At 58.8% G+C, this 26,786-nt stretch overlaps 10 protein-coding genes across 10 annotated transcripts; 3 read left to right on the top strand and 7 right to left on the bottom strand.

The window, feature by feature from the left end:
* Window positions 1-119: 119 nt before the first annotated feature.
* Window positions 120-2,253, bottom strand: K437DRAFT_265240 (uncharacterized protein; the record flags this gene model as incomplete). Its single annotated transcript, XM_013384690.1, has 3 exons — window positions 120-909; window positions 994-1,586; window positions 1,686-2,253. Coding segments are annotated over 3 exons (1,951 nt in total), but the record flags the coding sequence as incomplete, so codon positions are not given.
* Window positions 2,254-3,238: 985 nt separating this feature from the next.
* K437DRAFT_49514 (uncharacterized protein) lies at window positions 3,239-6,622 on the bottom strand. The gene is made up of 4 exons (XM_013384689.1): window positions 5,664-6,622; window positions 4,141-5,552; window positions 3,647-4,069; window positions 3,239-3,562 (listed from the first exon to the last, which is right to left on the bottom strand). The coding sequence occupies exons 1-4, from the start codon at window positions 6,538-6,540 to the stop codon at window positions 3,386-3,388; spliced, it is 2,889 nt and encodes a 962-aa protein (XP_013240143.1). The 5' UTR covers window positions 6,541-6,622; the 3' UTR covers window positions 3,239-3,385.
* A 707-nt stretch (window positions 6,623-7,329) lies between these two features.
* On the top strand, window positions 7,330-10,898 carry K437DRAFT_49497 (cysteine proteinase). The gene is made up of 2 exons (XM_013384688.1): window positions 7,330-8,429; window positions 8,545-10,898. The coding sequence occupies exons 1-2, from the start codon at window positions 7,748-7,750 to the stop codon at window positions 10,782-10,784; spliced, it is 2,922 nt and encodes a 973-aa protein (XP_013240142.1). The 5' UTR covers window positions 7,330-7,747; the 3' UTR covers window positions 10,785-10,898.
* A 105-nt stretch (window positions 10,899-11,003) lies between these two features.
* On the bottom strand, window positions 11,004-12,338 carry K437DRAFT_260039 (uncharacterized protein). Its single transcript, XM_013384687.1, has 4 exons — window positions 11,825-12,338; window positions 11,632-11,726; window positions 11,402-11,554; window positions 11,004-11,295 (listed from the first exon to the last, which is right to left on the bottom strand). The coding sequence occupies exons 1-4, from the start codon at window positions 12,212-12,214 to the stop codon at window positions 11,082-11,084; spliced, it is 852 nt and encodes a 283-aa protein (XP_013240141.1). The 5' UTR covers window positions 12,215-12,338; the 3' UTR covers window positions 11,004-11,081.
* Window positions 12,339-12,790: 452 nt separating this feature from the next.
* K437DRAFT_271056 (putative RPS11B-ribosomal protein S11B) lies at window positions 12,791-13,752 on the bottom strand (the record flags this gene model as incomplete). The annotated part of the gene is made up of 3 exons (XM_013384686.1): window positions 12,791-12,804; window positions 12,884-13,183; window positions 13,578-13,752. 3 exons carry the CDS (start codon window positions 13,750-13,752, stop codon window positions 12,791-12,793), a joined length of 489 nt encoding a protein of 162 aa, XP_013240140.1.
* An 853-nt stretch (window positions 13,753-14,605) lies between these two features.
* K437DRAFT_260036 (putative 40S ribosomal protein S12) lies at window positions 14,606-15,733 on the top strand. The gene is made up of 3 exons (XM_013384685.1): window positions 14,606-15,015; window positions 15,102-15,227; window positions 15,589-15,733. The coding sequence occupies exons 1-3, from the start codon at window positions 14,699-14,701 to the stop codon at window positions 15,596-15,598; spliced, it is 453 nt and encodes a 150-aa protein (XP_013240139.1). The 5' UTR covers window positions 14,606-14,698; the 3' UTR covers window positions 15,599-15,733.
* Window positions 15,714-17,073, bottom strand: K437DRAFT_265235 (ClpP/crotonase; the record flags this gene model as incomplete). The annotated part of the gene is made up of 5 exons (XM_013384684.1): window positions 15,714-15,831; window positions 15,915-16,187; window positions 16,308-16,598; window positions 16,685-16,850; window positions 17,031-17,073. The coding sequence occupies 5 exons, from the start codon at window positions 17,071-17,073 to the stop codon at window positions 15,714-15,716; spliced, it is 891 nt and encodes a 296-aa protein (XP_013240138.1).
* Window positions 17,074-18,044: 971 nt separating this feature from the next.
* K437DRAFT_276738 (acetyl-CoA synthetase-like protein) lies at window positions 18,045-20,633 on the bottom strand. Its single transcript, XM_013384683.1, has 6 exons — window positions 20,110-20,633; window positions 19,651-20,024; window positions 19,519-19,566; window positions 19,372-19,447; window positions 19,020-19,305; window positions 18,045-18,946 (listed from the first exon to the last, which is right to left on the bottom strand). The coding sequence occupies exons 1-6, from the start codon at window positions 20,478-20,480 to the stop codon at window positions 18,212-18,214; spliced, it is 1,890 nt and encodes a 629-aa protein (XP_013240137.1). The 5' UTR covers window positions 20,481-20,633; the 3' UTR covers window positions 18,045-18,211.
* A 584-nt stretch (window positions 20,634-21,217) lies between these two features.
* On the bottom strand, window positions 21,218-23,561 carry K437DRAFT_260034 (uncharacterized protein). Its single transcript, XM_013384682.1, has 2 exons — window positions 22,346-23,561; window positions 21,218-22,280 (listed from the first exon to the last, which is right to left on the bottom strand). The coding sequence occupies exons 1-2, from the start codon at window positions 23,425-23,427 to the stop codon at window positions 21,632-21,634; spliced, it is 1,731 nt and encodes a 576-aa protein (XP_013240136.1). The 5' UTR covers window positions 23,428-23,561; the 3' UTR covers window positions 21,218-21,631.
* Window positions 23,562-23,735: 174 nt separating this feature from the next.
* K437DRAFT_276736 (uncharacterized protein) lies at window positions 23,736-26,118 on the top strand. The gene is made up of 2 exons (XM_013384681.1): window positions 23,736-25,583; window positions 25,655-26,118. Exons 1-2 carry the CDS (start codon window positions 23,935-23,937, stop codon window positions 26,028-26,030), a joined length of 2,025 nt encoding a protein of 674 aa, XP_013240135.1. The 5' UTR covers window positions 23,736-23,934; the 3' UTR covers window positions 26,031-26,118.
* The last annotated feature ends 668 nt before the right edge of the window (window positions 26,119-26,786 follow it).

Raw genomic sequence — 26,786 nt, 5'->3', positions numbered from 1 at the left:
CATGCCGTCCGGGAGGCTGGCGACAAAGTCCCACGCCTGCGCCTTTCGCAATGCGTCCTCGACGCGGGCGCGGATGGCGCAGGTGCGCGCACGCGTCACGGCGTCGGCGTCCGGCGCACCGTCGACGTCCGGCCGGTACGCCAGGCTGGTGCCCGTCAGGCCCGCGGCGACGTTCTCGAAGACGGACGCGGTGAAGATAGCTGGGTGCTGCTGCACGACAGAGATCTGCGAGCGCAGCGAGGCCAGATTCAACTCGCGGATGTCGTGCCCGGCAAAGAGGACGCGGCCAGATCCTGTGACGCGGGTGCTCGGCGGTTTCTTGGCCTTCTCGATGTCGATGTCCTCTACCTGACCTTCGTCTGATTGCTCGGATGCCATATCGTTGCGTCTTTTGCTGGGCGTAAACCTGTGAAGCCAGCTTTGCTTCGCCCTGTTCTTTTCCTCCCCCCCCTCTTGCTTGGACTTGGTGCCGTGCCCGTGGGCCTTGTCGAGTAACTTGCTGACCTCATTGTCGGCGGGGTTTGGCAGCATGTGCGGGTCGTACTCGCGCAGGAGCAGGCTGACGATCGTGCTCTTGCCGCTGCCGCTGGGCCCGACGAGCGCGGTCACCTTGCCGCCCTGCACGAGCATGCTGACCTCTTTGAGTGAGGCGACCGTCGGGCGCGCGGGGTAGGCGAAAGTGACGTCGTGTAGCTCGATGCTTGGCGCCGTCGTAGCCACATTACCGGCTACTCCGTCGTCGTCGCCGCTGAAGCAAAGGCCATCGGGCGAGCGCACGTCGATGACCGGCTGGCGTTCGATGGCAGCGCGCAGCGTCTTGATGCAGACGTACGCGTCAAAGATGCCGCTGAGATGTGGGACGACGTTGGTGACTGCGAAGAGGGAGTTGAATATATTCCAGAAGGCGGTCTGCGAAAGGTGGGAGGGTAAGCCGGCCAGCCAGCCGGGCGTCAGCAGCGCAGCTCGGACGGAAAGGGAGATGGCTCAACTGACAAGGACCGTGCCGACGGGGAGGCCGTGCTGGACAATCTGCACGCTGCCCCAGTGGAAACCGAGCGCGTACATGGTGGCGAGGGTAAAGTAGATGGTGGCCATCTCTGCGGCGCGGACGAAGGCCCTCCCAATGCCGAAGCGCTGCAGGCGGTGCAGAATGTCGGTGTCGAGGCGCGTGAGCAAGTTCTGCTCCATGCCGAACGACTGCACGACGCGGACGGACGCGAGGATCTGCTCGAGGAGGCTCGCGGCGAGGCCCTCGAGGCGTAGTGCGGGTGTCCCGATGAGCTCGGTGAGCGCGGCAAGTGCGGCGAACGCGAAAAGCAGGAATAGGATCGCTGTGAAGAGGACGCCGGCGACGCGCGGCGCGTTGACGAACGCGGACGTGACGGACGCTAGCAGCGTCGACGTCGACCAGACCGCATAGCCCATCTTCTCGCCAAAGCCGACGCGCACCGCGTTGATTTCTTTGCCGGCGCGCGTCGCAATTTCTCCCGCGCCGTGCAGGTCAAAGTACGTGCTGTCCTGTGCGAGCACCGACGCGACATATGCGTGCTGCAGGCGCACCGTCAGCAGGTGCGCCCCGGCCGAGACTGGTGGGGGCGTGCGCACGGGCAGGGTGGTAATGGTAGATGTCACGGATTAGTAAGGAGGCGCCTGCGCGCGAGCAGTTAAAGAAGAACACGGCTCACAGCAGGTCAGGAAGAGCCATGTGGCAAGGCACTGCACAAGGCCGACGGCAGCGATGAGTCCGGCACTGAGATCGCTCTTGCTCTGGATCGTATGGGGCGTCGAGCCTGCACGCGTGATCGAGTTAGACCAGAGCCGGCCGTAGATGAGATCTAGGCTGACCATGCCGATGCCGGCGACTAGCGCGGCGAAGACGCCGAGAAGGTACAGCGTGAGCGGGTGGGTTACCAGTGCGCGCACGCGACCCACGGTGCTGATCTTAGACGACGAGGAGGGAGGCGGCAGGAGCGGCGGGGCAAAGGAGAATAGATAAAAGAACATGGGAAGGGCGGAGTGGTGCGGGGCAAAGCGCTGCAGGTCCGCCTCGCTGCGGCTGATCTTGCGGTCGAGCGGCGGCATGGTCGAGTGCCCTGGCGCGTCCGTTTCGCTCGATGAAGATGCTGAAGGTGAAGGGGAAGGAGATGAGGATGGCGGCGCGGCGGTTGTCGCTGCGGCCCCTTCTCCTGCTCCCGGCGCTACCTCGGGCGCTGGTTCCGACGAGTGGTCGTTCTTGGCGTCTGGGAGGGCCATGTTGGGTGCTATGATGCTATGTATGCAATCAATACCGACGACGATGACGACAATATTGGGGGAGCGGCGGATGACGGCGTGTTCCCCGGCATATCGGGCAGCTTCTGGGCGGTGGCGGTGATGTCGGTGATGTCGGGAAGATGGGTAGGCTGCTAAGGATAATGCATAGATGGTGCGAAACGAAGGTGGGCGAGGTGTTGTTGCTGACGATCCAGTGTCCAACGTGTGACTCGACGTCGTTCTCGTCGCTCGCAGCACTGATTCACGTTGGCGGAGTGTGGGGTTGGAATACTATGGCACAGTAAGCATACTATGAAATACTATATACTATGTGACTCTTCTTGCCTACAGCTCAGCCGCGGCCCAACTGTTCATCGGCTACGTCAAAAGAGGGACATCTACCGGCCGATAAGCTGGTGGCTCCCCATCCCACTTCTCACCAGACATGGCAACACCATCCAGCCAGCAGGCCAGGCAGCTCGAGAATGGTTCTTCGGTCACCCTGTACCACAAAAGACGGTGGAAGAAGGCATCGCTGGGCAGCTTGGTCTGCTGCAAGCACGCGAAAGTGGTATGCTATGCAATCTATAATACAGCCGCGTCACCGTTCACACCGTCAGCGGTTCGCACACAGCGGACGAACGTGCCGACACAGACGCACATACAAAGGCAACGTATAGCGCGGCGTACACAATAGCCCTCTTCCTCCCCCGCCAAGCCCAGAGTGGAGCGGAGCGGAACCTCAGCCCGGTGCCTCTCCGTTCCTTGATTCCTTCTTGCATTCGTCCAGAGGAGAACCGACTCGTATCAGCGCTCGGACGAAGCCGCGGCGACCGCATTGTCGCTGTACACGTCGCTGCGCGACAGCTTGTGCACCAGGGGGTCGATACCCTTGGCGAGCATGTACAGGCTCATGTCGCCCGCGTTGCACAGATTCAGCGGGTCGCTCCCCGGATGCGAGCTAATGCATGACAATAGCCGCGCCAGGCCGCGCAGCTGCAAGTTGCCTAGCTCAAAGTAGCGTCCGTACTCTTTGAGGTAGTTCCTGCACACACACAGCAGCAGCAGCAGGGACAATCCGTCAGCCAACGCGCGCCCTGCACAGCCCCAACGTCCTGCGTGCAGCCAGCACTTACAAGCACACTTGCAACCGATCGTGCAGCGCCCGCTTCTCGGCCATCTCGTTCGGGTTGTGCGTGTGCGGCTCGCGCGACCGGCACTCGCCAGCCTCCATCTGACGGATAATCGTGCGCGCGACTTGGGCGACGCACCAACTATACACGGGAGGGTGCCGCAGCGAGATATAATTCTGCACAGACACGCACAGAGGGGGGCAACGTCAGCACGCGCATGTTTCTCCGCACGTGTATCCGAACGCCGCTCCAGACCTCACCACGATGATGCCCACCGCCTGGGTGCATGCCTCGTCGGTCTTAGCGACCGCCGCATTGTCAAACGGGATGAGCGGCTCATACATAAGCAGCCGGCACACCTGCACCATCAGCTGCGCCGTCGTCGCGAGCTCGGCGGTCATGGCGCCCATGATGGTGGCGTGGTTGCTGTGCTGGATAAAGTTGCGCATGCTCTCGTCGTACCGGTCTACGTCCTGCTCAATCCCGCTCGAAAAGATGCGCCGGTACTCGCTCTCTAATGGCTTGGTCGGCAGCCGCAACAGCTGCCGCCCGACGCGCCCGATCAACACGCACGCCTTGATGTAGAGCCCCAGACCGTCGACAAACTTTTCCGTAAATAGGTCCACGTCGTCGATCATCTGGTCTGACACTAGCTGCTCTGACCCGGGCGGGGGTACATTTGGCTGCCAGCAACACCATCCCTGCTGTCAGCTGTGATCCCCCCAAAATAGCATAGCAAACGACAGACACTCACATCTCCAGCGGCAAACTCCTCCTGGCTGGCGCTGGGCAGCTCGACGAGCACGTCTTCTTCGGCAAAGCTGCACGCCCACCCGGTCGTGGACGAGCTGGTGCGGTCGCTGGCGAGAGCGATCCAGAATGTGCGCCGGCGCTCCTCCTCCTCAATCCAGTCCTTGGGTGGGTGCAGGCCGAGCGCCGCGGGCACGTTGAGGTTGACGCTGCGCCGCGGACTGCCGTTACTCGACGACGAAGACGCGTGTGCCGTCGTCGCAGAGGACGAGCCGCCGGCGCCGGGGTCGGGCCGAATGGCGATGGAGCCGTAGACGTTGTACCCGCTCGACGGCCCCGGCAGGCCGGCGGACGCCCCGCTGCCACCGCCCGCGCCGCCGCCGCTTGCGCCGACAACCGCGTCCTCGGGCGCGGGCTTGCGACTCTTGTGCAGCGCGATAGGCACGCACGCGCGCAGGCTGAGCCCTGCCTGCATCCACGAGTCGGGCAGGTTGGCTGTCGCGTAGAGCCACTGGCCCAAGACGATCGAGGCGTTGCAGACGTCGAGGCGCCAGCCGCTGAAGGAGGCCCAAACGCCCTGCTTGGCAAAGGACGCATGGCGCGCCGCGGGGTTCTCCGCGACGGCCTGTGCGAGTGTGCTGACGCGGTCGCTACCGCTGCCGTCGGCGGACGAAGGCGCGGTCGAGTTGGGCGTGCTGAGGCCGATGGCGGCGGGTGAGATGAATGTAAAGAAGCCCGTATCGTAGCCCATGAGCGCGGCAGCATGCGCGTCCCACGGCTGCGCGTCACCCGGCTGGAACGTATACACCCACGCGAGCATGGCGTGCAGCAGCGCCGCGGCAGGAAAGCGCTCGCTGTCGACGCCTTCGACGACGCGCCCGACGAAGCGCGCCGGCTGTACGACGTGCATGAAAGGGAACGTATCGAAGAACAGCTGGACGTGCCGCACGAGCAGGTCCGGCGGCGGGAGCATGCGCTGCAGGTTTTTCTCAACCAGGCTGTGGCTGTTCACGTTGGGTACTATGCGCGTCACGGGCCCCGCCGTCGCAGCCGCATGGAAGCCATAGCCGCCCGGGCCAGCCTGTTGCTGCTGGAAAAGCGTGTGTGCCTGCAGCGGTGCAGCGGCAGACGCGGCGGCCGAGTCCATGATCGAACGGAAGAGCCGTCCCTGCGCGTCTTCTTGCCCACCAGCGCCCGGCGGCGGCGGCGGGACGCCGTCGCCCGAATGGCGTGGACCAAAGGAGGTCGATGCATCTGCGGATCGCAACGGCAGCCCATATGTCCCGACGTGGCCGTTGGCGCCGCCGATTGAATCACCGCCTTGCAGATTCGTACCCCTCCCATCTTTCGCCACGCCGTGCGCGGCGTCTGCGATAAGCTGCAGCCCGGCAGTGTAGTCGGCTGCTCCTTTTCCTCCTTTTTGTATCCGATAGCAATGCAAAACACACACGCACACACATACACACACAAAAAGAGGCAATGATGAGCGCGGGCGCATGCGCGATGCGATGTGAATCAGCCACTTACCTTGGCTGTCCTTCTTGGTCCTCTTCAACGGCGTACCGTTGGGACCGAGGAGCGTCGGGGCACCGTCCTTGTCCTTGCGCTTGCTCGCGCTGCGCCTCACGGGGTTGTCGCTGTACACGCAGAGGCCCTTCCAGCTCTCTTCGTCCAGCGGCTTGCCCGTCTTGAGGCTCTTCGTTTCGAACGTTCGGCGCACCTTGGCGCATTGCCCACAAAGCGGCCTCTCGCCGTCGCAGCGCAATTTACGCTCCCGGCACCGCCCGCAGGCACGCCCGGGGCCCAGGTGTCGCCCAATTGACTCGCTCAGCTGCAGTGACGTGTCGGCGGCGGCGCCACCACCACCTCCATGGCTGTGGCTGATGCTCTGGTCGTGATGATGGGGATGCTGCTGGAAGCTCTGGCCGAAGCTGTGGTCGTGCACAGGAGTGGAGGAGAGTGGACCACCTTCGGTGCCGTTCAGGCTTGGCGTCCCTTGTAAGGCGGCGTGCGCCGCATGTGCCGGCGTGCCGGGAAGCGGTACGTGCGAGTTGACTTCTGGATGATGCTGTTGTGCATGTCCAAAGTGGGGATCATAGCTTTGCGAGCCAGAGCCTTGCGCATGCTGCTGCTGGCGCTCTGAAGTCTCCTGCTGTTGCTGTTCGGCCACGAGCGCCTCCTCGGCTGTCGGGGGTGGAGGCGGCGACACGATGTCTTCGCGACCACTTCGGCTTCTTGGCTGCTCCTGCTGCTGCTTGCCGTGTTGTACATGGCTGTGGCCATTGCCATTTTGCTGGTGCTGGTGCTGCGACAGGCCAGCTGCGGCAACTGCGGCAGCAGCAATGGCCGCCTCTGCAGCTGCCGTGTCTTCAAGATGGGAAAAATCGCCGCTGGCGCCGGACATGCTGTCTAGGATGGCTCTGCGGCTACCGTGGCTGCTGCTGGCGGGGGACTAGACGCGTTCGCGGCGGATGAACAAGATAAAACGTGCTGCTGAGCGCGGCGGATGCAACGCAATCTGGGCTCGGTCCTCACTCGCCTGGCACTGGCATCCCACGCTGCAGCTGGCTATGACTGGCTGGCTGCCGCAGCGTGATGCACCTGGCGGTGGCCGTGCTGCGTAGATGGCAGAGTGGTCGTCGCGGATGGCGCGAGGGCTGATCGAGAGTACAGAGATTGGGAGCGCGTTGAGTAGGGTGAGAGGTGGTAGGTCATATGGGGGAGTTGCGGGTTGTACTCTCTCTTCTATGATGTTGTGCGCCGAATTCCGAAAAGCGAATTCCGTCACAAAAAGCGAACGCTCACCCTAAATACAGAATGATAGACGCGCGATGCACCGCGCTTCTGGCCACGGCTACTCGTATCTGCTAGCCAAACAAACGTATCTCACACAGCCCAGCCCAACCTACCCAGCCCTACCCAGCTGGGGTGGCAGGGGGCCAAGCAGCTCCCCGGCAATGCCTGGCTATGCTATAGAGGCACGCCGAAGCACATCAGCACAGCGAATATGTATGCAGAGGGTAGCGTTCGAGGCAGGCAACCCCTGCACGATTGCAGCAAAGTAGGGTTGTGCATATTCCCTGTGTATCGTCCGTCATCGGAAGAAAGAGACAAAGTCTCTGACGTGCGACCCTTTTCTATTTTTTTCTCTTTTTCTCCTGTCAGAGGTTCGTGTCGCGTGTCCTCTCGCCCTTCATCAGAGAGTGGGCTGCACCTAGCCACCGCTCTATCCTGCACTCCCAGTACCACAGCCACTTGGCAGCCCGACGTGGGCGGCAGGGGAAGACTTAGGGCTCTGTTGCTTCAGAGCGCCTCTCGCGAGAGCAGTGAGAGGCTGGGAGAGAAAGTGAGAGAGGGAGAGCGGGCGCGCGCGTCTTGGCTCGCGTCACTCGCACTCACTCTCGCCTCAGAGACGAGGGCGACCGTGTCGAAAAAGACTCTGGACGAGGCAGGGAGATACAGAATAGACAGGTGGCCCTCCACGCACCTGTGCATCACGCATGCTGCTCGGCGCGTAAAGGACACGGGCGAGACAAGCATCTGCAGTTTATACGACCAAGGCGACCGCCGGCTAGTGTGCACTTGCGAGCGTGGGACAGCAACTGCAGAACATGATGGTCGCGGCTCCCGCACTCGCTCAGTCACCACTGTCTATGTCGCCGTCGGCGTCATGGTCACGCGCCAAGCAAGCGCCCAGCCAAGCCGGCTTTGACGTACACGGTGGCGGCGGCAACAGCGGCAGTCCGAACAAGAAGAGGCGGCACAAGGAGCCATTCGCGCCAGACAGCGCAGGCAGCAAGTCGCAGGATAGCGTCAGCAGCAAGCGCATCGACTCCAACCATCCTCAGAGTCAGAATGCCAAGAAGGACGTGACGGCGTCGCTCAAGACGCTCGCCGCGCTCGACGAGCTGCTCCATAACCCCGTGCGGTTCGTCAAGACCCGGCGCATAGCCGGCAGCTCGACTTTTGCCAGCAGCGGCAGCAACGGCAAAGCACAAGAGGGCGATGGTGCGGCAAGCACACAACAGCAGCCGGGCCTGTTGCTCGGCCTCAAGAACCTCATACCCGTCAACCTGCCCTATTTTATAAACGGAACCGCCAGCGTCAACGGCCAGCCGACAGCCGCCACCACTCAGGCGCACGACACAAGGGCTCTGAACGGCACGTCAAGGGGCAAAGGGCGAGCGACGGCCGACGATGCGGCTACGGAGCCGTTCATCGACCTCTGGCCTTACCCACTTGCCATGCGCTTCCCCAACTCTGCGCAGGTCAGCACGGGCCTTGGAAACCACGGTGGGTACTCGCGCATCCGCAGCACGGTGGATGCGGGGAAATAATAGTTCTGACTCACGCCGTCTGTTGTGTCCACTTCGCTCGCATACGCACCCTCTCGTGGAACATGACGCAGGTAACACCTGCTACATGAACTCGGTCCTCCAAGCTTTGCTGCACACGCCGCCGCTAGCCGACATTCTGCTCAACCGACAGAAGCTCGCCTTCCTCCACTCCCTCGCCTCCACCATGAAAGACGCTTCGCCCACCACGTCGCCCGTCAGCCCCGGGCCGGCCGCGTTCCGAGGGCGTGCGCGCATCCCGTCAGCCTCAGCAGCGGTGTCACCGCAATCGCATGGCGCCAGCACGCATACCTTTGACCCGCTCGCATCGCTCGCACGCCTCGCAGAAGCGACCCTCGTCCGGCGGCAGCAGTCAGCTGGCGCTGGTGCCGGTGCCGGCACGGGGGGCAGCGGCAACAGGCCGATCTACCCACGGGCCTTCAACGACCACCTGCCGCTCTTTGCCAAAGGACTCCGTAGGGGAAGGCAGGAGGACGCGCACGAGTTCCTTCGCTTGCTCCTCGAGGCACTGCAGGCCAAGTGCATCGCTGGATTGCCGCCACAGCCACCCTCGTCCGTGACGGCGTCCTCGTCGCCCATCCGAAAGCCGGCCACCGCTGCTGGCGAGCCCACGGCGGAGGCGAAGGCGCGCGCACGTGATGCGACGATCAAGAGCTCCACATTCATCAACCGCATCTTCGGCGGGCGCTTCAGGAGCAGGGTGACGTGCGTCTCGTGCAAGCATCCGAGCGATACGTTTGACGCATTTCTCGACATCTCACTCGACCTCAATGCGCGCGCTGCCTTCCCCAGTGGCGGTGGCGGAAGGACGAGAGGAGGCGGCGGCGGCGCGATGAGGCCAATCAGCTCCGTCGTCGATGCGCTTAGGCAGTTCACACGCGCCGAGCCGATCGGCGGCGGGAGTGGCGCGTCGCAGGCGGACAAATACAAGTGCGAGAAGTGCAAGCGGCGCGTGGACGCCATCAAGCAATTCACCGTCGACGTCGTCCCACCGATCCTGACAGTGCAGCTGAAGCGCTTCAGCTTTACCGGCCGCAAGATCACGCGGCCAGTCGCCTTCCCGGAGCGCCTCGATGTCGGGCCATTCATGTCCGAGCCGCCGGCGCCGGGGACAAGCAAGCGCCGCGGCTGCATGTATGCGCTTTACGCTATCATTCACCACCATGGCGGCGGGCCGAGCAGCGGGCACTACGTTGCCAGCGTCAAGGACGCGCATGGGCGTTGGGCGCGCATGGACGATGATCTCGTCAGCAGGAACCATAAGCTCGATCTCGACGACCCGAGCGCATATATTCTCTTCTACATGCGTGAGACCGACCAGTCCCCCGCTGAGGGGCCGAACGCGGCGCTTGGCAAGATTGCGGCAGCAGCAGGAGCGGCGGCGAGCAACCACAATCCACTGCTCCGGGCAATCGGCGCCATTGAGGTACAGCGGCAGTCGGATGGGCTGAAGCGCAAGCTCGCAGACACGGAGCACGACGCTGCGCTCCCCAATGGAGAAGGAGGTGGTGCAGGAGTCAAGAAGGTGCGGCAGGCGTCAGCATACGTCGACGATCTCCTCACACCCGCAGCAGCATCCACCGGCGACCCATCCGCGCCGAACTTCTTCGGCGGGCCGAGCGCAAGCAGTGAGAAATTCCACAAGCCGATTGACTTCGCGCCCCCCTCGAAAGTGCGCACTAGTGACACGAATGGGCACGCGTCCTTGTCCTCGCCTGCCCTCGCGCGCGCAGCACAATCAAGTGCCAAGGTAAATGGTGCCGCGGGGGCAGCATGCTGGCTCCCGTCTAGCGGTGCCAAAGGCACGCCGCGCAGGATCGCGTTGAACGGGAGCGACGATGATAGTAGTGCGGCAGACGATGAAGATGTCGGCATGGCTCTCGAGCGCGACTCAGCCCTGGGCTTCAGCGGCGTCGAGCACGCCGGCGCTGCTGCAGGAAGCGAGGACGAAGATCAAAGCGAAGAGGACGGCAGCGCTCGCGACAATAGCAGCGACGATGACTACAACATCGAAGACTCTGTCGCTGACGACGATGACGATGATGAGTTCTTGCCAGGTAGCAAAGCGAAAAGTACGAAGGGCAGCAAAGTCATCGCTGGCGGTGATGGCAAGAAGCAACGCAGGCGAAGGCGTAGTACTGGCAACAAGAAGCCCGTGCATGAGCAACAGCAACAGCGCGGTAAAGAAGCGCCTGGTCAGGGGCAACCTGGGCCGCGCTTATTCAACGGCCGCAGTCTGAGCGTCCGGCAGCGGGGCAGCGGGTTGCACAGGGGCATGCAGAAGCGGCCCTAGAGTGCCACATACAACATACAATTTGTCACGTTCAACCTTTGCACCTTGAAAGCAGTAGATCATCATTGCAGAGCAATTCAAAGCATTGGCGCGCACACCGCGCAAAGGTGGACAATCATGCTGTGCACCTGACTGAAAGCCGGTACGCATGGGCTAAGGTCGCTCGGGCGACGCGAATCGGCAGCGTGAGCCGTGTCCGCTTGTCTGTCTACGAGACTTTATTTCCGCATGAGACGACAGTGGCTCCGAAAAGTACAAGGCCTGCGCCTCTCGCATGCATGCGGTGCAGAGACAGAATCAGTACCCAGCAGCACCGGGCGCATTCTCGCCTTCCTCAGCGAGGTTCAGGTAAATCTCCTTCATCCTGGACACGTCCGAAGCGCCAGCGGGGGCTTTGGAGATGGTCTTACTGTGGGCGTTCTGCAGTTCAAGAAGCTTGTTAACCCGCTGCCATGTCGTGCCCTCGGCCAAGTCCTTCTCTCGCTGTGCCCGGAACACCGCTTCATTCTCCCTGTAACGAAGGAAAGAGAAGAGCAGGACAGATTTCCGTTGTGACGCTTAGAGTCAGCGAGCTGTTCTCAGGGCAGAGCGAAGCCCTTGGACGGTACAAGACGTACTTGTTCTTTGCAATGGTCTTCTCCTTCTTTGCGTTGTATTCTTCATAGAAGGTGTCAGTCTCCTTCTCCGCCCGAGAGATGGCCTCTCCCTTCTTTCGTTCAGCGAGCGCATTTCGCGCTGCAATTTCGTCTGCTTGCTTGCTGCGCCACTCGCTGCTCCCGAGCAAAGATGGTATGATAATGCGATGAGCCAGGTTATGGAGAGGTAGCAAATGATCGTTCGGGCTCACCGGATGGGTGCTGGGTCCTCGCCACTGTCATCATCGTCACCGCCATTTGAATTTGCCCGTGGGTTCATCGTTGATGGCTGTGATGAGAAGCCATTCTAATATAGAAGAAGCGTGTCCATGCCACGCCCAAGTCAATAACAAGGGGCGTTGCACGGATGCCACGAGAAAGTTGTTTGAATGCATCCGAACTCACAGAAGTCGCTGCTGGCTCAGTTGCCGGAACTGGCGTGTCGAGGTCAGGGTCGTTGAAAGCAGGGTATTGGCTCTCGAACTGAGACTTCTGCTTGTCCTCTTCACCATCGAATCCGAACAGATCTCCAACAACACTCTGGGCTGGTGCTGGCGCCGAAGCAGCAGGCCCAGAGAAAGCATCGTCTGCGCCATCCAGCGCCGGAAAGTTACTGGCGCTCCTTTCAAAGTCGTCCGCGGTATTTGAAGCAGCACCGCTGAACGCCCCTGCCTGACTGATCAGGTCATCTGCACCTCCTAGCGCTCCGAGCGCTTGCCTCTCACGCTCAAGGAAGTCGGCGGTGGGGTCGGAAGCGGCGCCGCCTACTGGCTGCGGGTCAAAGTCGAAGGACATCGTGCTGAACTTCTGACTATTCTCTTTGTCTACAGCGATTATTAAGGCCCCTTTGACGTTGAAGGCAACGCGAAGAGAGTGCAGTAGGCCTGTTCAACGATGAGAAGCCAGAGGTGTTGAGATGATGGAACACGATGATGCTTTGGTTCCGGCGCGTATCCGTGCTCAGCCTCTCTCATCCAATTAAGCGCGCCACTACGCCACTATTAAGTTCCCAACTGCCGCACACAACTACAGCATTGCACTTAGCACAGCTTACAGACAAGCTTCCAACCTTCGCACACTGTTGCTGAATCGATACTTCTCGACGGCATCATCCAATGCAAGGTGTCTCCAGAGAAGTGACAAGTACTACCTACCCTCGATAATGGACTACCCACTATAGGCTGCAGCGAGAGGATAACGCACCACATCTAAACAGTCAGGAGCCGGTGAAAGCAGCGTGCACAGAAAAGCCGAATTCTCCCAACTCGCTTGCGAGAGAGAAGCTTTTGTATAGAGTACAATGCATATGCATGAAAGCCTAGATGATGCCTACACGAACGGTGAACGCTCGTTGTACCACCGGCGCGCCGCTTAGAAGCGACCGACTGCATCGAAGCAAATTTGGAAAAGAGGTCAGCTGGCGTAACCCAAATTACATCAGAGCTACTAAAAGTGCCAACTCACACTGCTTGGCAGCCCTCTCGATAGCCTTGTTCTTGGTCACCTTGAGAACGTTGAACCTGACCGTCTTGCTCAACGGCCTGCACTGACCGACGGTGACCTCATCGCCGACGTCGACACGGAATGCAGGGCTGCAGTGTGCTGCAAGGTTCTTGTGCCTCTTCTCGTAACGGTTGTACTTGGGGACAAAGTGGAGGTATTCCCGACGAATGATGATGGTGCGCTGCATCTTGGTGGAGACGACACGACCCGAAAGGATACGGCCACGAATAGAGACGAGACCGGTCCATGGGCACTTCTTGTCTGCTCGCACGGTGACCGGGAAGGAACACGTATCAGCATTCCTACCATTGCAACCATCCTTTAGAAGGCCGTCATCCTGCTGCAATAGACCATCAATTGCCCCGCGTGCAAAGTTATCGGCTTGACCTTCCAACAGATCGGCTCTTCGGTAAAGTATGCCCCGACTTCGAGCGCGTTCCCACAAAGACCTCATGAGAAGGTTGCCCGCTCGGTTTGCGCGCCACCTGTGGCACAAAACTCGTATCTTCTGTGAAGGCTCCCCTAGCCGGCCGCATGCCATGCCTCGACGTTACCCACGAGCCACCTAGCCCTCGTCATTTTTGGAGCCAGAAACTCCATTTGCCAATCGGCAAGCAGCAGGATGACTGGGGACGTGGTTGAATTTGCCACTCACCAATGTAGTTGCCGTCAATCGCCGCTCGCGGAGTCTTGAAACCGAGGCCGACGTCCTTGTGCCACCTCTTGGTTCGGGTGCTGACCTTCTTACCCCCAACGAGCTTAGTGTTGAGGAAGATGGGCTGCTTTTGGAAAGCACGCTCCGTCTGCACACCGAGTTCGACTTTGGACATTTTGGCGACTGTCGATAAATCTGGTGGAAAGAGACTTGGCGTATGTCAGTAATCTTCGGCGGAGGCAACGAAGGACTTGAGAAAGGCGCAGAGATGTGCACTGTTCCCAGAGGCGGTATTGGTGATTCCTGCAGCCACCCAATACTTCGTATCCCCATCTAATAAGCTACTATCGCATGCCATATGCATGTTTTGGCCCGAATACCGTGCAACCTAAGGGTATGGTCGAGCCCACCCTTCGCGATCATCATACAGACTTCCATTCGCTGTGGCTTTCCCTGGCACAGCCAAGTTGGCCAGCAAAGCGTCCCACGCGGTCTCATGAGCCTGCGTCTGCGCCATGGTGCACCGAATGAACGGTGCAGATCAAATCACGAACGATGGTGGCATCACTGTCGGACGGTTGCTCGTGTCTCCTGATGACATCCTCCGAACAGAGCTTCCAGCTCCAGCCTTCATACCCGTGCCAGCTACCGCAAAATCCTCCGCACCGATCCCACCTCTGCTTCTCTCTGCACCCTCCTTTCAGACATGAGGATGCTCACCTGTCGATGTCGAGTTGCCGTCAATATGTGGGTGATGGGCTTGGGCGTGGGCTAATGCTTCAAAATGGAACCTTTGAGCTGAAATCAATCGAGGTTGCTAGCATTCCACGCGTGAGGCTTCGACCGGGGTGGCACGGCGGCTGCGGGCGGAAGGTGTGGATAGCCATGGCTGCGGCGACCATTTGGGCGCAATAATTTGCCTCCTCGCAGTTCCGCCCCCCAAGCAAGCCATTCGCCGGACCACAAGCACATACTTCTAGAATTCCACGCAGGTTGCTATCGCCAATTTCGCCTGAAGTCCAAGCAAAGTCTGACTGAGACGGTTTCTAAGTCAACTCTGCCGTCGAAGAAGCAGCATTCCTCTCTTTTCGATTCACCTTCATTCTAAAAACCAGCTCAAGATGTCTGACGTCGAGGAGACCCCCGCCGACATTCCCCAGGAGGAAGTCGCTGCCAACGCCGACGATGCAGCTCCGGCCCCGAAGGCTGCCATGAAGATTGAGGACGCTCTGCAAGAGGTCCTCAAGAAGGCGCTTATTCATGACGGTCTCGCCCGTGGTCTCAGGGAGTGCACCAAGGCCCTCGACAGGCGCCAGGCCCACCTGTGCGTCCTCGTCGAGAGCTGCACCGAGCAGGAGTACCTCAAGCTCATTGAGGCTCTGTGCAACGAGCACAAGATTGACTTGCTCAAGGTCAGCGACGCCAAGACTCTAGGCACGTGAGTAGTCTTTGACATTCGTAGGATTAGTCCAAAGGCTTGCGCGACACTGAGACATCTCGCTCATTTGCGTCACTTTTGTTCAGCTGGGCCGGTCTTTGCAAGATCGACCGCGAGGGCAACCCGCGGAAGGTCGTCGGCTGCAGCTGTGTCGTTGTCCGCGACTACGGCGAGGAAAGCGAGGGCTTGAACGTTCTGTTGGAGTACTTCAAGTGAGTAACTAGCGCAATTTGTTGATTCAATGCACTCCTGTCGAATCGATGCATCAGGAGGGATAGGAGCTTCGTTGCTCAGGGTAGATGTTGTCAGCTAGGCGGAGACAATGGAACGGGGTCATATAAGGATGACAGAACAGGACTCCCTCAACCGAGACCTGTCAAAGGGTCACATGGCGGAGAACCCCTTAACCGGAATCATTATAACTTGTCTGATCATCACACGGAGGCAAATATGGTGGAAGGTGGAAAATAAAGGGATAGGTCGAGCACCAGCACTTCATACTAGCATTTTCAAGATGCACAGGGCTAAATGTTGACCACCTTTTACTTCTTGCATCGCTCTCGAACTCTTCAGGAACCGCTAATTGCTTCGCCATCTTCTGTAGCATACTTTTCGCGCGGCTGGCTAAACGCTTTGCATGCGTGGATGCGATCAAAAGACGAATCCTCTTGAACTTATCGTTTCTACAATCTCTTGTGCTATTCTCCAATGTACTTGGGCGCTCGCTTCTCTGCGAATGCCTTAAGGCCCTCTAGCCTGTCCTTGGTATGCATCACTGTGTTGTAGCAGGCTCTCTCAAAGTCTAGGCCAGTCTCTCTGAAGTGATGAGAGGGAGATAAAAGAGAGCGCGTGAGCAACCTGTGCCGCGGCGCGATTGAAGCCATCTGTGCCTTACTCACGTGTCCATCGCTTGGCCCTTGTCGATCGCGAGTTTGGCTGCGCGCACAGCGAGCGGTCCATTCTTTGCGATCTGTTGCGCGATCTCCAACGCCTTGTTGTACGCTGATCCACACTGCACGTCGTCACTATTGTTGTCACTGTTGGCTGACGCGAGATAATCCACAAGACCGAGGTTGTGCGCTTGTGCTGCTGTCAGCAGTCGCGCGGTATAGATTAGGTCTTTCGTGCGCGATGGTCCGAGCAGGCGGGTCATTCGCTGTGTGCCGCCGGCCCTGCAGCGAATGCAATAGGGGTTTGGTGCAAGGGATTACAGGACAAGGTATCAGCCTACATCCATGCGTGGAGTGCATCCACTGGTGGTAAAGGAACACGAACTCAATCGAAAAACGCACCCTGGGATGATGCCCAACTTTGTCTCTGTCAGACCGAGGCCTTTGACGTCCTCGCTTGCAATTCTCAAGTCGGCGCACAACGCCAGCTCCATCCCGCCGCCCATCGCGAGGCCGTCGATGGCCGCGATAGTCGGAACCGGTAAACGCTCGATGCCGGAAAAGGCAGTACGGAGGTCAGCAAGAAATACATCAACCTGTGCGGGTGAGAATTTTCTCCGCTCCTTGAGGTCTGCACCGGCGCAGAAGGCAACGCCGGGAGCGGACGTTCGGATGATGAGCGCTCTTGCTTGGCTGTGGAAAAGCAGGAGGCGGCGAATCGTGAGGCAATTAGTAGTCCTACCACAAGCCGACAAACTGGATGGAGCTAGGATACACACCGATCGAACCGAACCTGCTTGACGGCTTCGAGCAACTCATCTAGCATGCGTCGGCTGATAGCGTTCCTTGCTGCTGGGCGGTTGAGCGTGAGCGTGCGAATGCCATCATCTTCTGCCCCAGCTGAGGCGGAGCTGAGGACGGCATGCGGCTCTCCGTTCGGGTGCACTGGCGCCGAAAAAGCTCGCACAGAAACACGGGGCACGCAGTTTACGTAGCAACGTAGTTGTGGCGGTCTTGGATGCATCCGAAGTTGCACCTGAGAATACGCTCGCGCTTGTTGTTGCGTTGCAGTCTGTAACCCAGCATGCAGCGCCGTCGAAGCGGAGACGCGTGCTGGAGGCGCACAAGCTTGGGCCCGCATCGCCGATCTTGCTGATAGGAACGCCATTTTTTTCAAAAGAAGCTGCTTCACAAGGCAAGCTGACAATGATGGCAGCAAGATACCATATGCTTGTCAGAAGTAACAAGTGTAAAAAGAGAATACAGATGGCGTCTTTATCGCAGACCAAGGAGCTTGTGGAGCGAGCTTACGGTTGCGGCAATAGCCGAGGGAGTGAGGTATATGTGGTGGAGTGCCCGCCGCTTCTTCCGAGTCCCGAGTTCCGCGGAGACGCTCTTTCGATTCATATATATATATGTAGGATGATGGTCCAGGGTACAAGACAGAACTCGAGGCTTCAACATACATCCCACCCGTCGCCTTGATCACCTGATAGCATACAGCCGCATCGTCATCGTCATCCAAGAGAGAGTGGAAGGATCAATTTGTTGACGTGTTGAAGCTCGACAGGCAGGCAGAAAATAAGCTCTTGGAGAGTTGAATGTATCTCAACCGCCACCTGAACTTCCCACATCCTCTTGTGCAACGGATATGTTAGCATCGGCGCTGTTCGATGTTTGGTGCATAATCAGATTGAAGGACCGGATTTTTGCACTGTACAGATAGTCATTCTTAGAAATGTAACGACAGACATCGGTCGTGGCGGCGCCAACAACACGATGGCCGAGCCGGCAAGCCCTCCTCTCTCTCCAAACGAGTTGCACGCCACCGGCACGCACACTAACCCTCACACAGCGACGGCGATTCCGAAGACGCAGAGACCGGAAGAAGCGAGGCGGAAATTCCGTTCGCGAATATCGAATGGGCGAAAGATGATGCTCGCATTTGGGATGCTGAAGATGATGCAAGTGGCGGGTAAGTCGAGCAAGGGTGAACTGCTGGCAAAGGAGGTGTCGGCAATTTCCAGACACATGAGCTAGGGGGCCTGAGAGAGAAGCTAGGAAAAGTGCTCCCAAAAGGTCAATTACAAATCGATAGCGTGGTACTCAGCAAGAGAGCATGACTCGTTGACAGGATCAACTCCATTTCCGTTGGCTTTACGCATTTAGCTCTACACGATAGACCTCATTGACAGGTCTCCAGAGGATTTTACCCAGCTCACCACTGCATCATACTGTCTTCGAAAAGTCGTTTTGAATATATACAGTCCTATGAAGTGCCAAAGCTCTCCGTATTAGAGTAAGCATCACAACTTGCTCTGCTTGTCATCGTAGCCCTTGACGCGTTCCCTAAGCACGTTCTTCTGCACCTTGCCCGTGCTTGTCTTCGGTAGCTCGTCGACGATCTCAAACCACTGCGGCACAGCGAAGCCGCTCATGCGGGCTTTGCAATGCGCTCTGAAGCTCTCGTGCATCCTTGCAGTGGCAGCGGCGCCGCTCTTGACGTTCGCGTAGCCGCCCTCACGCTGCAGTGCGCACGAGTTGAGCACTACGAACGCGTGCCCGGACTCCGACCACTTTGGGTGCGGCCGCGCGATGAGTGCGCACTCCAGCACATCCGGATGCGCAGCCAGCTCCTGCTCGACCATCAGCGACGACACGTTTTCGCCGCCAGAAATGACCAGGTCTTTGCCGCGGTCGAGGATGGCGACCTCGCCGCCGGGATGGCGCACGGCCAAGTCGCCCGTCATGAACCAATTGTCCTTCATGACCCTGCTGGTGGCCGCGGCGTCTTGGAAGTAGCCGAGCATGACAAGGTTGCCGCGCAGCGCAATTTCTCCGAGCTCCTTTCCGTCGCGCTTGACCGGCCGCAATGGGCCGTGCACCTTGGACCAGTCGCCGTCAAAGTCTTCAGGTCGCTTGAAGACGCGCGCCTCGTCGGCTGCAAGGAAGCCGTGACCCTGGCGCGCCATCAACCGAGCTCGTTCATCGACATTGAGCGACTTCCACTCTGGGTCCGGATAGCGCTGAACCAGGGGTCCCTGTCGCGCCGAATACCAGGGCTATCAGCTACATTCACACGCGCGCGTGAGGCTCTATCGTCTAGCGGCTTACATAACTTTCCGTAAGCCCATAGACATGAATAGGCTCCAGCCCGAGCGCCTCCATCTTGCCCAGCAGACTTGCAGTCGGCGCACTCGCGGCCACGGCGACACGTACGACGCCTCTTCCGTCCACGTTAACTTTCTTGGCGTCCGGGTGGTGGACAATCGCAAGTTGGACAGTTGGCGCGCCGCAGTAGTGCGTGACGCCTGAATGCGTAAGCGCGTGCCAGATCACGTCATAATCCACCTTGCGCAGGATGTAGTGCGTTGCAAATGCTGCGTTGATCGCCCAGACGCTATTAACATGGGTTTGAATTTCAGCATGGGTCTGTGCCTCAGAGGGTAGGAGTGCAGCCACTCACTATGTCCAGCCGCAAGCGTGGAAAGCAGGCAGCACCCATAGATAGACGGAAAACCGGTCGATCTTCGACTCATATGCTAAGTAAGAGTTTCAGGGATTCAGAAAGCCGAATTATCAAGCACTAGAACATCAATCGAGTGACACTCACCATTGGAAAGAGCAGCGAGGTAGCTGCCCCTGTGGGTCGTGAGCACACCTGTGGGTACCAGTGGTAGGAAAGAGATGCGTCAGGGTCTATATCCGTAGACTTCTTGTCGAAAGGTAAAAATTCGACACGCACCTTTTGGCCTGCCAGTCGTCCCGCTCGTGTAACACAGCGCACAGGCCTCGTCCTCGTTGCTCGTGACCTCGATCAGCTCCCAGTCCCGGCGTGCCGCATACTCAGGTAAAACCAGGTTCCTGACCGCCTCGAGCTCTTTTCGCTGCACCTCTTCCCAGTACCGCCTTCCCTCAGCCAAAAATCCCTCATAGGCATCGGCGATGGACCCCGCGCGTCCGCCAGTGTCGTGAGAGACGATCACCGCCACTCCCGCCTTGCCGCCGTCCAGATGCGGGTCGCGTGGGACGAGGTGCTCGAATTCCGAGTCGACGAGGATGGCGCGCACGCCGGCATGCGAGAGAACGTAGCGGACTTCGGCCTGTGTATTTCGTATGCTGTGGTTTTTTAGATGAAAGGAATGGTGGAGATCAGTCAGTATGGTGCACCCGGATTGGTGTGCCCGCATGGAAACAAACGCACTTGATCGGCACGATGATGCCACCAGCGGCGAGGATGCCGTTGTGCGCTTCAAGGATGAGGGGCGTATTCGGCGCAATCACCGCAACCTTCTCACCCCTCTTCCAGCCAGGTAGACGGTTGATCGCGAACGTCAGACTCAACGTCCTTGCGGCCCACTGTGAGTAGGTAAAGCGATAGCCCTTCTCTGGGTGCACGAGCGCAAGCTTGTCCGGAACGATCAGCGCCGCGCGGAGGAGGAAGTGCAGAGGAGAAAGCGGCGTGCGATGGTGTGGAATCGAGGCGGAGACCGTTAGGCGCAGGACAAAATCGGCGGGGGGCTGAGAGGAGTCCGGTGGTATGTACGTCGCCATGTCGAGCGGGGTGGTGGCCATCTTGCTGAAGGTCTTCCTTTATCTTTTCCTCTTTTGTGCAGCAAATCGGTGGACGTGGAATAGTCTTGCAATTACGGGTGGTGTTCTCGATGCAGGATCAGGATCCCTTCGTCGCATATGCTGGCAAGCTAGCCAATGGGCAGGTCGAGCGTGCGAAGGAGAATTGCTCTCTATAAAACTCTCAAAAGATCGGTCGCACCTTCTCTTATCACCCACCGCTTGGCGTCCGCTGGCTCTAGCCACAAAAGCAGTCGCCGCTATTTCCGCAAGTAGCAATGTGCTTTGGTGTTCCGAGTTCCGTGAGTTGTTGAGTGGGGCCATTCGGGGTCATTCAGCTCTCCGTCTCTTCCCATTAGTCTCGTCCTCCAATCAGCACAAGGTAACCCATGCCCCTCCCTGTCTTCAGCTCGAGCGAGACTTATCTCGCGGCTCACCGAATGCCTTCTGACTTCAGCACCTTTTTGCAACGCATCTCCCTTGCTCTTATCCTACACGCTCTTTGCGCATGATTCTCAGCATCCGACGGAAGCGGTGTCACGCTCGAAGCCATGCCTTTATATCGTGCATGAAGGAGCATAGGAAGTGCTTCCGCCGGAGTCTGATGTTTGAATGTGGCGCACATGGATAGCAGCATAGGCCATGGCGTCATCCACCAGGATGAAAGGTTGGTGAGAGCACCCTCACGCCCCTCTCAAAGGAGGAAGTGTACTTTGGCTACGAATTAGGCCATAAGGGGTTCAGCAGGCTATCAGACCATGTCCCTATGAACCCTGCGTATTAAAGGGTATCGCGGACACTACCACTACACAATCTCTCATCGCAGTGGGCTCTTGCCTCCTGCGCCTATCGCAGGACTGGCCGATCGTTGGGGTGTGTTGCCTCCACTGCCACTGCCACTGTTACTTTTGATGCTCCCACTACCCCCTCGGAGGCTGCCGCCGCCAACAAATGCACTGCTGCTCCTGGTGGAGCTGGTTTTGCGCAGGCCCACAACGCCACCTGCTGTCCCGCCTCCACCACCATTCGGCTCGTTCGCGCTGATGCTGCTTCCAATCACCATCGACGTCGCCCGCCGGTCGCCGCCCTTGCTCGACGCGCCGCTGCTCGAGACCGCCCCGCCGGCGAACTTTGATGTCGCTCCAGCCACGAGGTCACGGATCATGGCGTTGTACGTATCCGAATCGGCCGCATGCGCATCTCGGAGCGTCAGGTAATACGTCAGCAAGGATGAAGTGCCCGTGGTGAGCTGCTTGATCTCTTGTGAGAGGCTGCGTAGATTCGGCAGTGCTTGTAGAGTGAGATGTTCTGCAGGGGAACGTTGGGACGAAAGTGTTCGTGTAAGGAGGGCGTAGAATTGCACCGGTATCGCCCCATGCCTCACCTTCCGAGAGAGCGACAACCTCCTCTGCACGCTTAAGATTGACGTCCGGCATCGGGCCCAGTCCAAGCTCTATTCGTCGCCGCTCAGCCTTCTTCCCGGGGCCTGGACTGCCGTTCCTCGGTGTACCTCCTACGCTTTTCCCGGGGGCCGTCGCACCCGGCGCGAGCGAGCCGCCGGGCCGCTCCCCGCCTGGATCCGATAGAGGCCCTTTCCCTGACGCATCTTTCGTAGCACCGTCGATCTTAAGAGCGAGTGGAGGTAGCGCTTTACGCCCCGCCCCGGCTGGCCCCCCGTCCAGAATTTCGTCCAAATTGATCGGTACGCCGAGAGAGACAAGATGCTCTCGTCTTGTGCGTGACCGTGTCCAGCCTACTGGAGCAAGACTGGGCATCATGGATAGAGTCTCGTACAATTTGCATCTGTATCATGGTAATGGAAGATGAGCACGCTACAAAGGAATTGAGACTCTGGCAGCTTCACTTACAGTTCCTCTGTCACTAGCACCTGGCGCAGGCCGCCGACTTGCCGAATTCCGTCTTTGCTGAGCTGCGCTTCGGCTGCGTCATACAGCGGGTAGCGTTCTCCATCCGGCTCGAACGGTGCCGCGAACAGCTCTCGAAGCTGTGGTATCAGCTCGCTACTCGTGGAGCCTGGCCGCACGTCGAGAGCTCGCTGGCCAAGGATGGCAGTCGCGCTAGCCGATCGAGCCGAGCTGATCGATGCTTCAGTCTGCGCTACTGCAGCGGCTGCTGGTGCAGCACGAAGTGCCGTTGACTCGGCCGCCTGGGCTTGTGCTGCCTCTCCGGAATCAAAGTCGTCGAAATCTCCAAAGTCATCTGCGACCGCTCCAGAAGCATCTCCGCCATTAGTCCCATCCTGAGCATCATCAAAGTCATCAAAGTCGTCGAACCCTCCATCCGTATCCTTCTCTTCCTTCGGAAAACTAGGCCATGTCTCGCTACCCTTGGCAGCATCTTTGGAATGGAGGGCTGGACTTTGCTCAAGGTTGAATGCGGGAGGAGGTTCCAACGGATGGGGCAGCGTGAGGTCTGGCACCTGCTTGTGTATCGCGGCATTCGCACGGGCGAGAGCCACAGGATTTTGGGCGTGGTAGTATGCCAACTCCGAGTCCGGCGTCGTCGGTGCCGTCATCGTCGACAGCTGTAGATCGCTTTTCTCGAGCGGACTTGGCCGCCGATCTGGAGACGAGACCAGGTTCTCAGTTGGCACCGAGCTAAAGGGGGGTGTCGTAATCAGATCACTAGAGTTGAGTGCTGCTGCCGCTGCAAGGGCTGATGGCGGTTGCAAAGGCGCATCGTCAGCGATGGCTGCGATTCGCGAAAAGGTCTGCCGTGGGTCTGCAGTGCTTGGCGTCGCTGGAGCTACGTTCGGTGATGCGATCCCCCAACCAGCGGTGTCAGGAGAGAACAAATCATTTTCTGCAGAACGCGTCTGCTTCCCAGCAGCCAGCTTGGTGCCATTGATGGCTCCATAAGGCCCCCCAGCAGCACGGGAGCTCGTGGACGCCTCGACCGGAGCACCCCAGATGTCAAAAGGATCCTCCATGCCGTCGTATGACAGTAGACAATGTAGAATGCACCGACTGACGAACCCTTTCGACCCGATCACCCTTTTCACGACGTATGCAAGGGATAACGAGGACAAGGGGATGAGAGTAGGTCATCTGCAAGGAATCCTCGTCAGCTTAGCGACCCATGGATGACGAACCAAAGCCTCCTTGGTTGACCTCTCTCGATGGGGTGATGAATTGCGGACCTCTCGGGTGTAGTGTTGGTTCCGCGCTGCATAAGTCTCGCTCAACGAACACCACAGGGTATAGAAAATGCACAGTCTAACTCGCTTGCCATCATCCCAACGACCCGACCCAGATTCAGGCTAAACGTATGAACGACTTAAGGTCCCATTCCAATACGGGCGATCCTGCAGACAGACGGCATCGTCAGTACGACAAGGTGACACGCCTCTTTTAGGATATGCCGAGCTGTGCCACTCAGGAGCAGCGCTGCCTGGGATGGAAGATGCAAGACAGACCGTAGCACACTAGCTTCAAGCATGGACGCCAACAACACCGATAGGAGTGCCGCATCGGTGCGCAGTGAAGAGACATCGTCCGCATCTCTTTGGCCTCCTCCCAGCTCAGAGGTCGCTTTTGTGCGACGGACGCTGCATGCGTCTCTTGGGCATGATGACTCGATCTCCGCCTTGCTGCCTCTCGACCTCCTCGTGTCGCCAGATCCGAGGGAAGATGCCAAGGCGGATGCACTGCGAGCACTCGACCACGAGAGCGCAATGCTTCTAGCACTCCTGATGCGGGATACCGTGCTGCCGTGGTACAGCAAACTTACTCCGGATCGGCAATTGCTGGGTGAAGTGCACCGTATATTGGGCCGGGTCCTCAGGACTGTCACGCAGCGGTTTCAAGCACACGACGAGCCCTCTTCAAGCAGCCAATTGCAGGCCTTTGTCTGCACAGAACTGCCACTTATTTTGCGTAATCATGTCAAAGGCTTTCGAGAGGCCGAAGAGAGGTCTCACTCTGCATACCTCCCTTCATCCGATGGTGCAAGCACCCCTGTTCAAAAGCTTGCCGTGTGCCACGCCGCATCCCACCCCCATCCAGCACTTGCTCCCCAAGGCACGGTGCTTGGCAAGATCTCGCAGCTCTATCTCCGGACCCTGACCGAGTCCCTCCTTGTCTCGTTGCTGCCACCTGAGGACACGGCGCCGGACACGGAGCGCGCTATTGTGCGGGACGTCATCGTCAGCGTGCTCAGGACTGTGCTTGGAAGGCTTAGCAGGCCGTGGTTCATCGTACAAAGCTTGAACAAGGCGCTTGACGCCGCTGGAGTAGCGGACTGGGACACTGAGAAGCAGAAGCTCGTTCGCAACAGTCGGCAGGCTGAGGGAGCGAAGTGCCTTGATGCGACAGACGCCCTGCGGGGTCAAGCGAAAACCGCCATGTTCACGCCAAACTCGCTTGTACAGAGCTTCCTTGCGCTGCTCCAAGCCCTCTTCGTGATGATGGTGCCACATGCTGCCGCCCTCTACTCTGGTTTCTTTGACCTGAATTTCATCACTTCGAGCAGCAAAAGCAGCGCCTCGCGTGCCGGCCACCTGAGGAGCCTCGAGCTGGAGGCCAATATCCCCGGGTTCGACACGGACGTACCAACTGGCGCGCTTCCAGACTTCGCCGAAGGGAAGGGCGACTTTGATATGCTGGGGGAGATCTCCGTATCTGGATTGCGTGGGCGAAGAATGGCGCGAGCGGAGAGACAACAGGCTAGCGAAACGACTGCAATGCTCGAGAGCAGGACGCCAGGTGGCAGGCCTTGGAGCGTTTGGGTGGCCGCGGACACGGAGAGCGCAGCCGAAGTTCAAGCCGACGGTTATCCCATCACAGAAGGGGAGGAGGAGGACATGGGGGATAACTCGATGGAGGGCGTGCTTGCGGCTGCTGCGGACAGTTCAAGGCGGAAGCGTACCAGCATGCGCAACATGGTCAACGGACGTTATCCCCAGCGCACACGCCGGATGCCAACCCACGATTGCCTGCGCAGCGAGGATGCAAAGGAGAGAACCTTCGTGCATGCTTATCTAACCTTTGTCGTCGAGGCATTGTTGCTTAGCCGGACACTAATGGGCCAGGCGATCACGCTGCTGATCCGGCTCGTCGCAGCATTCTCGTCTAGTATGGTGGAGAGGTGAGCCGCCAGGCACGCTGTCCAGACAAGCCGAACGATGCTGATGCTGTGCTTTGCGGACTTACAAACAGGCATATTCGCAGATCCATCAAATCGACGCTGCGCGACACGCCGCAGCTCGCACATGCGCTTCGCGATATGCGCTTCGCCGCGTTTCCGGATGGGCACCTACCGCCTTCGCTTCCTGATCCGGACGATGCGCAGCAAGCAGCCAACTGGATGCGCCTGCGCCAGCGCGTGCTGTATTGCGCCCCGGCATTCGTGCGGGGCCTGCTCCTCTCACGCGACCCGGAGCAACAGTTGGAGTGCGTGACAAACATCCTGGCCCCCTTCTGTGCCCCCGAGGCAGCCGGGCCGAACACGCACCTGGCGCTCACGCTCTTCGAGCGGATTGCTGCCGTGATCGAGCCCCCACTGCTCGCAAACGAGGAGCAGCCAGTAGAATGAAGACAAGGAGGCGGCACCTATGACAGAGGCGAATGTCACGCGTCTATGTATATACCCCATCTCCTAAGGAGTCGCAAATGAGATATACTTCAATTCCTTGACGTTTCCATAAGCGCCAGCCGGATGCCCTGGGAGGTGAACAATCTGCGGGACAGTCGCTTTTCTTCTTCTCCTTCTTTATTTGGTAATTGGCTCGATCGTGTGATTATACACTCGGACGCCTGTGGACCTTGAGTGACTACTGATGTCCTGGAGGTCTTGCATCAATGAATGACCAGAGGCGAGGAGCAGAAGATAAATGATCTATTGGCGTGGATACAGCGGCGGCACGTGACCGATCTGATAACATATGACTGTACACAACTATCGTGTCCCGGGTCTGGCGAATGCTTTACAGAAGCAACTCGCCAAATGACAGTGCAGGTAGAAAATATGTATCTGAGCAAACTTTGTCTCCTTCTTTCTGCAGAGTACTTTACACGAAATTCTATTTCTTTGATTTCAAATCCATTCTCTGGCTTGGATTGGGCTGGTACCGCATTAATTCACTTCGCTGGACAGTCGCGGATCAAGGCCAAGAAGCCAACATCGTCCCTCTGTCAATGTCGAGTAGCCTACACGATAAGGTTCTTTCAAAGAAGGAAAGGTGAATGTTGTATGTGAGACGTTGTCAGTCAAGGCTGTAAGAAAGAGAGGCAAGAGAGACAATTGACAGTGAGAGTGACGACCAACTGACCTGGTTGGCAGCCACATAGA

This window comes from Tilletiaria anomala (genome assembly GCF_000711695.1).
Source record: "Tilletiaria anomala UBC 951 chromosome Unknown K437scaffold_159, whole genome shotgun sequence".
NCBI lineage: Eukaryota > Fungi > Basidiomycota > Exobasidiomycetes > Georgefischeriales > Tilletiariaceae > Tilletiaria > Tilletiaria anomala.
Note: the sequence above shows the minus strand (reverse complement) of the source record. Positions and strands in the feature narration are given on the sequence as shown.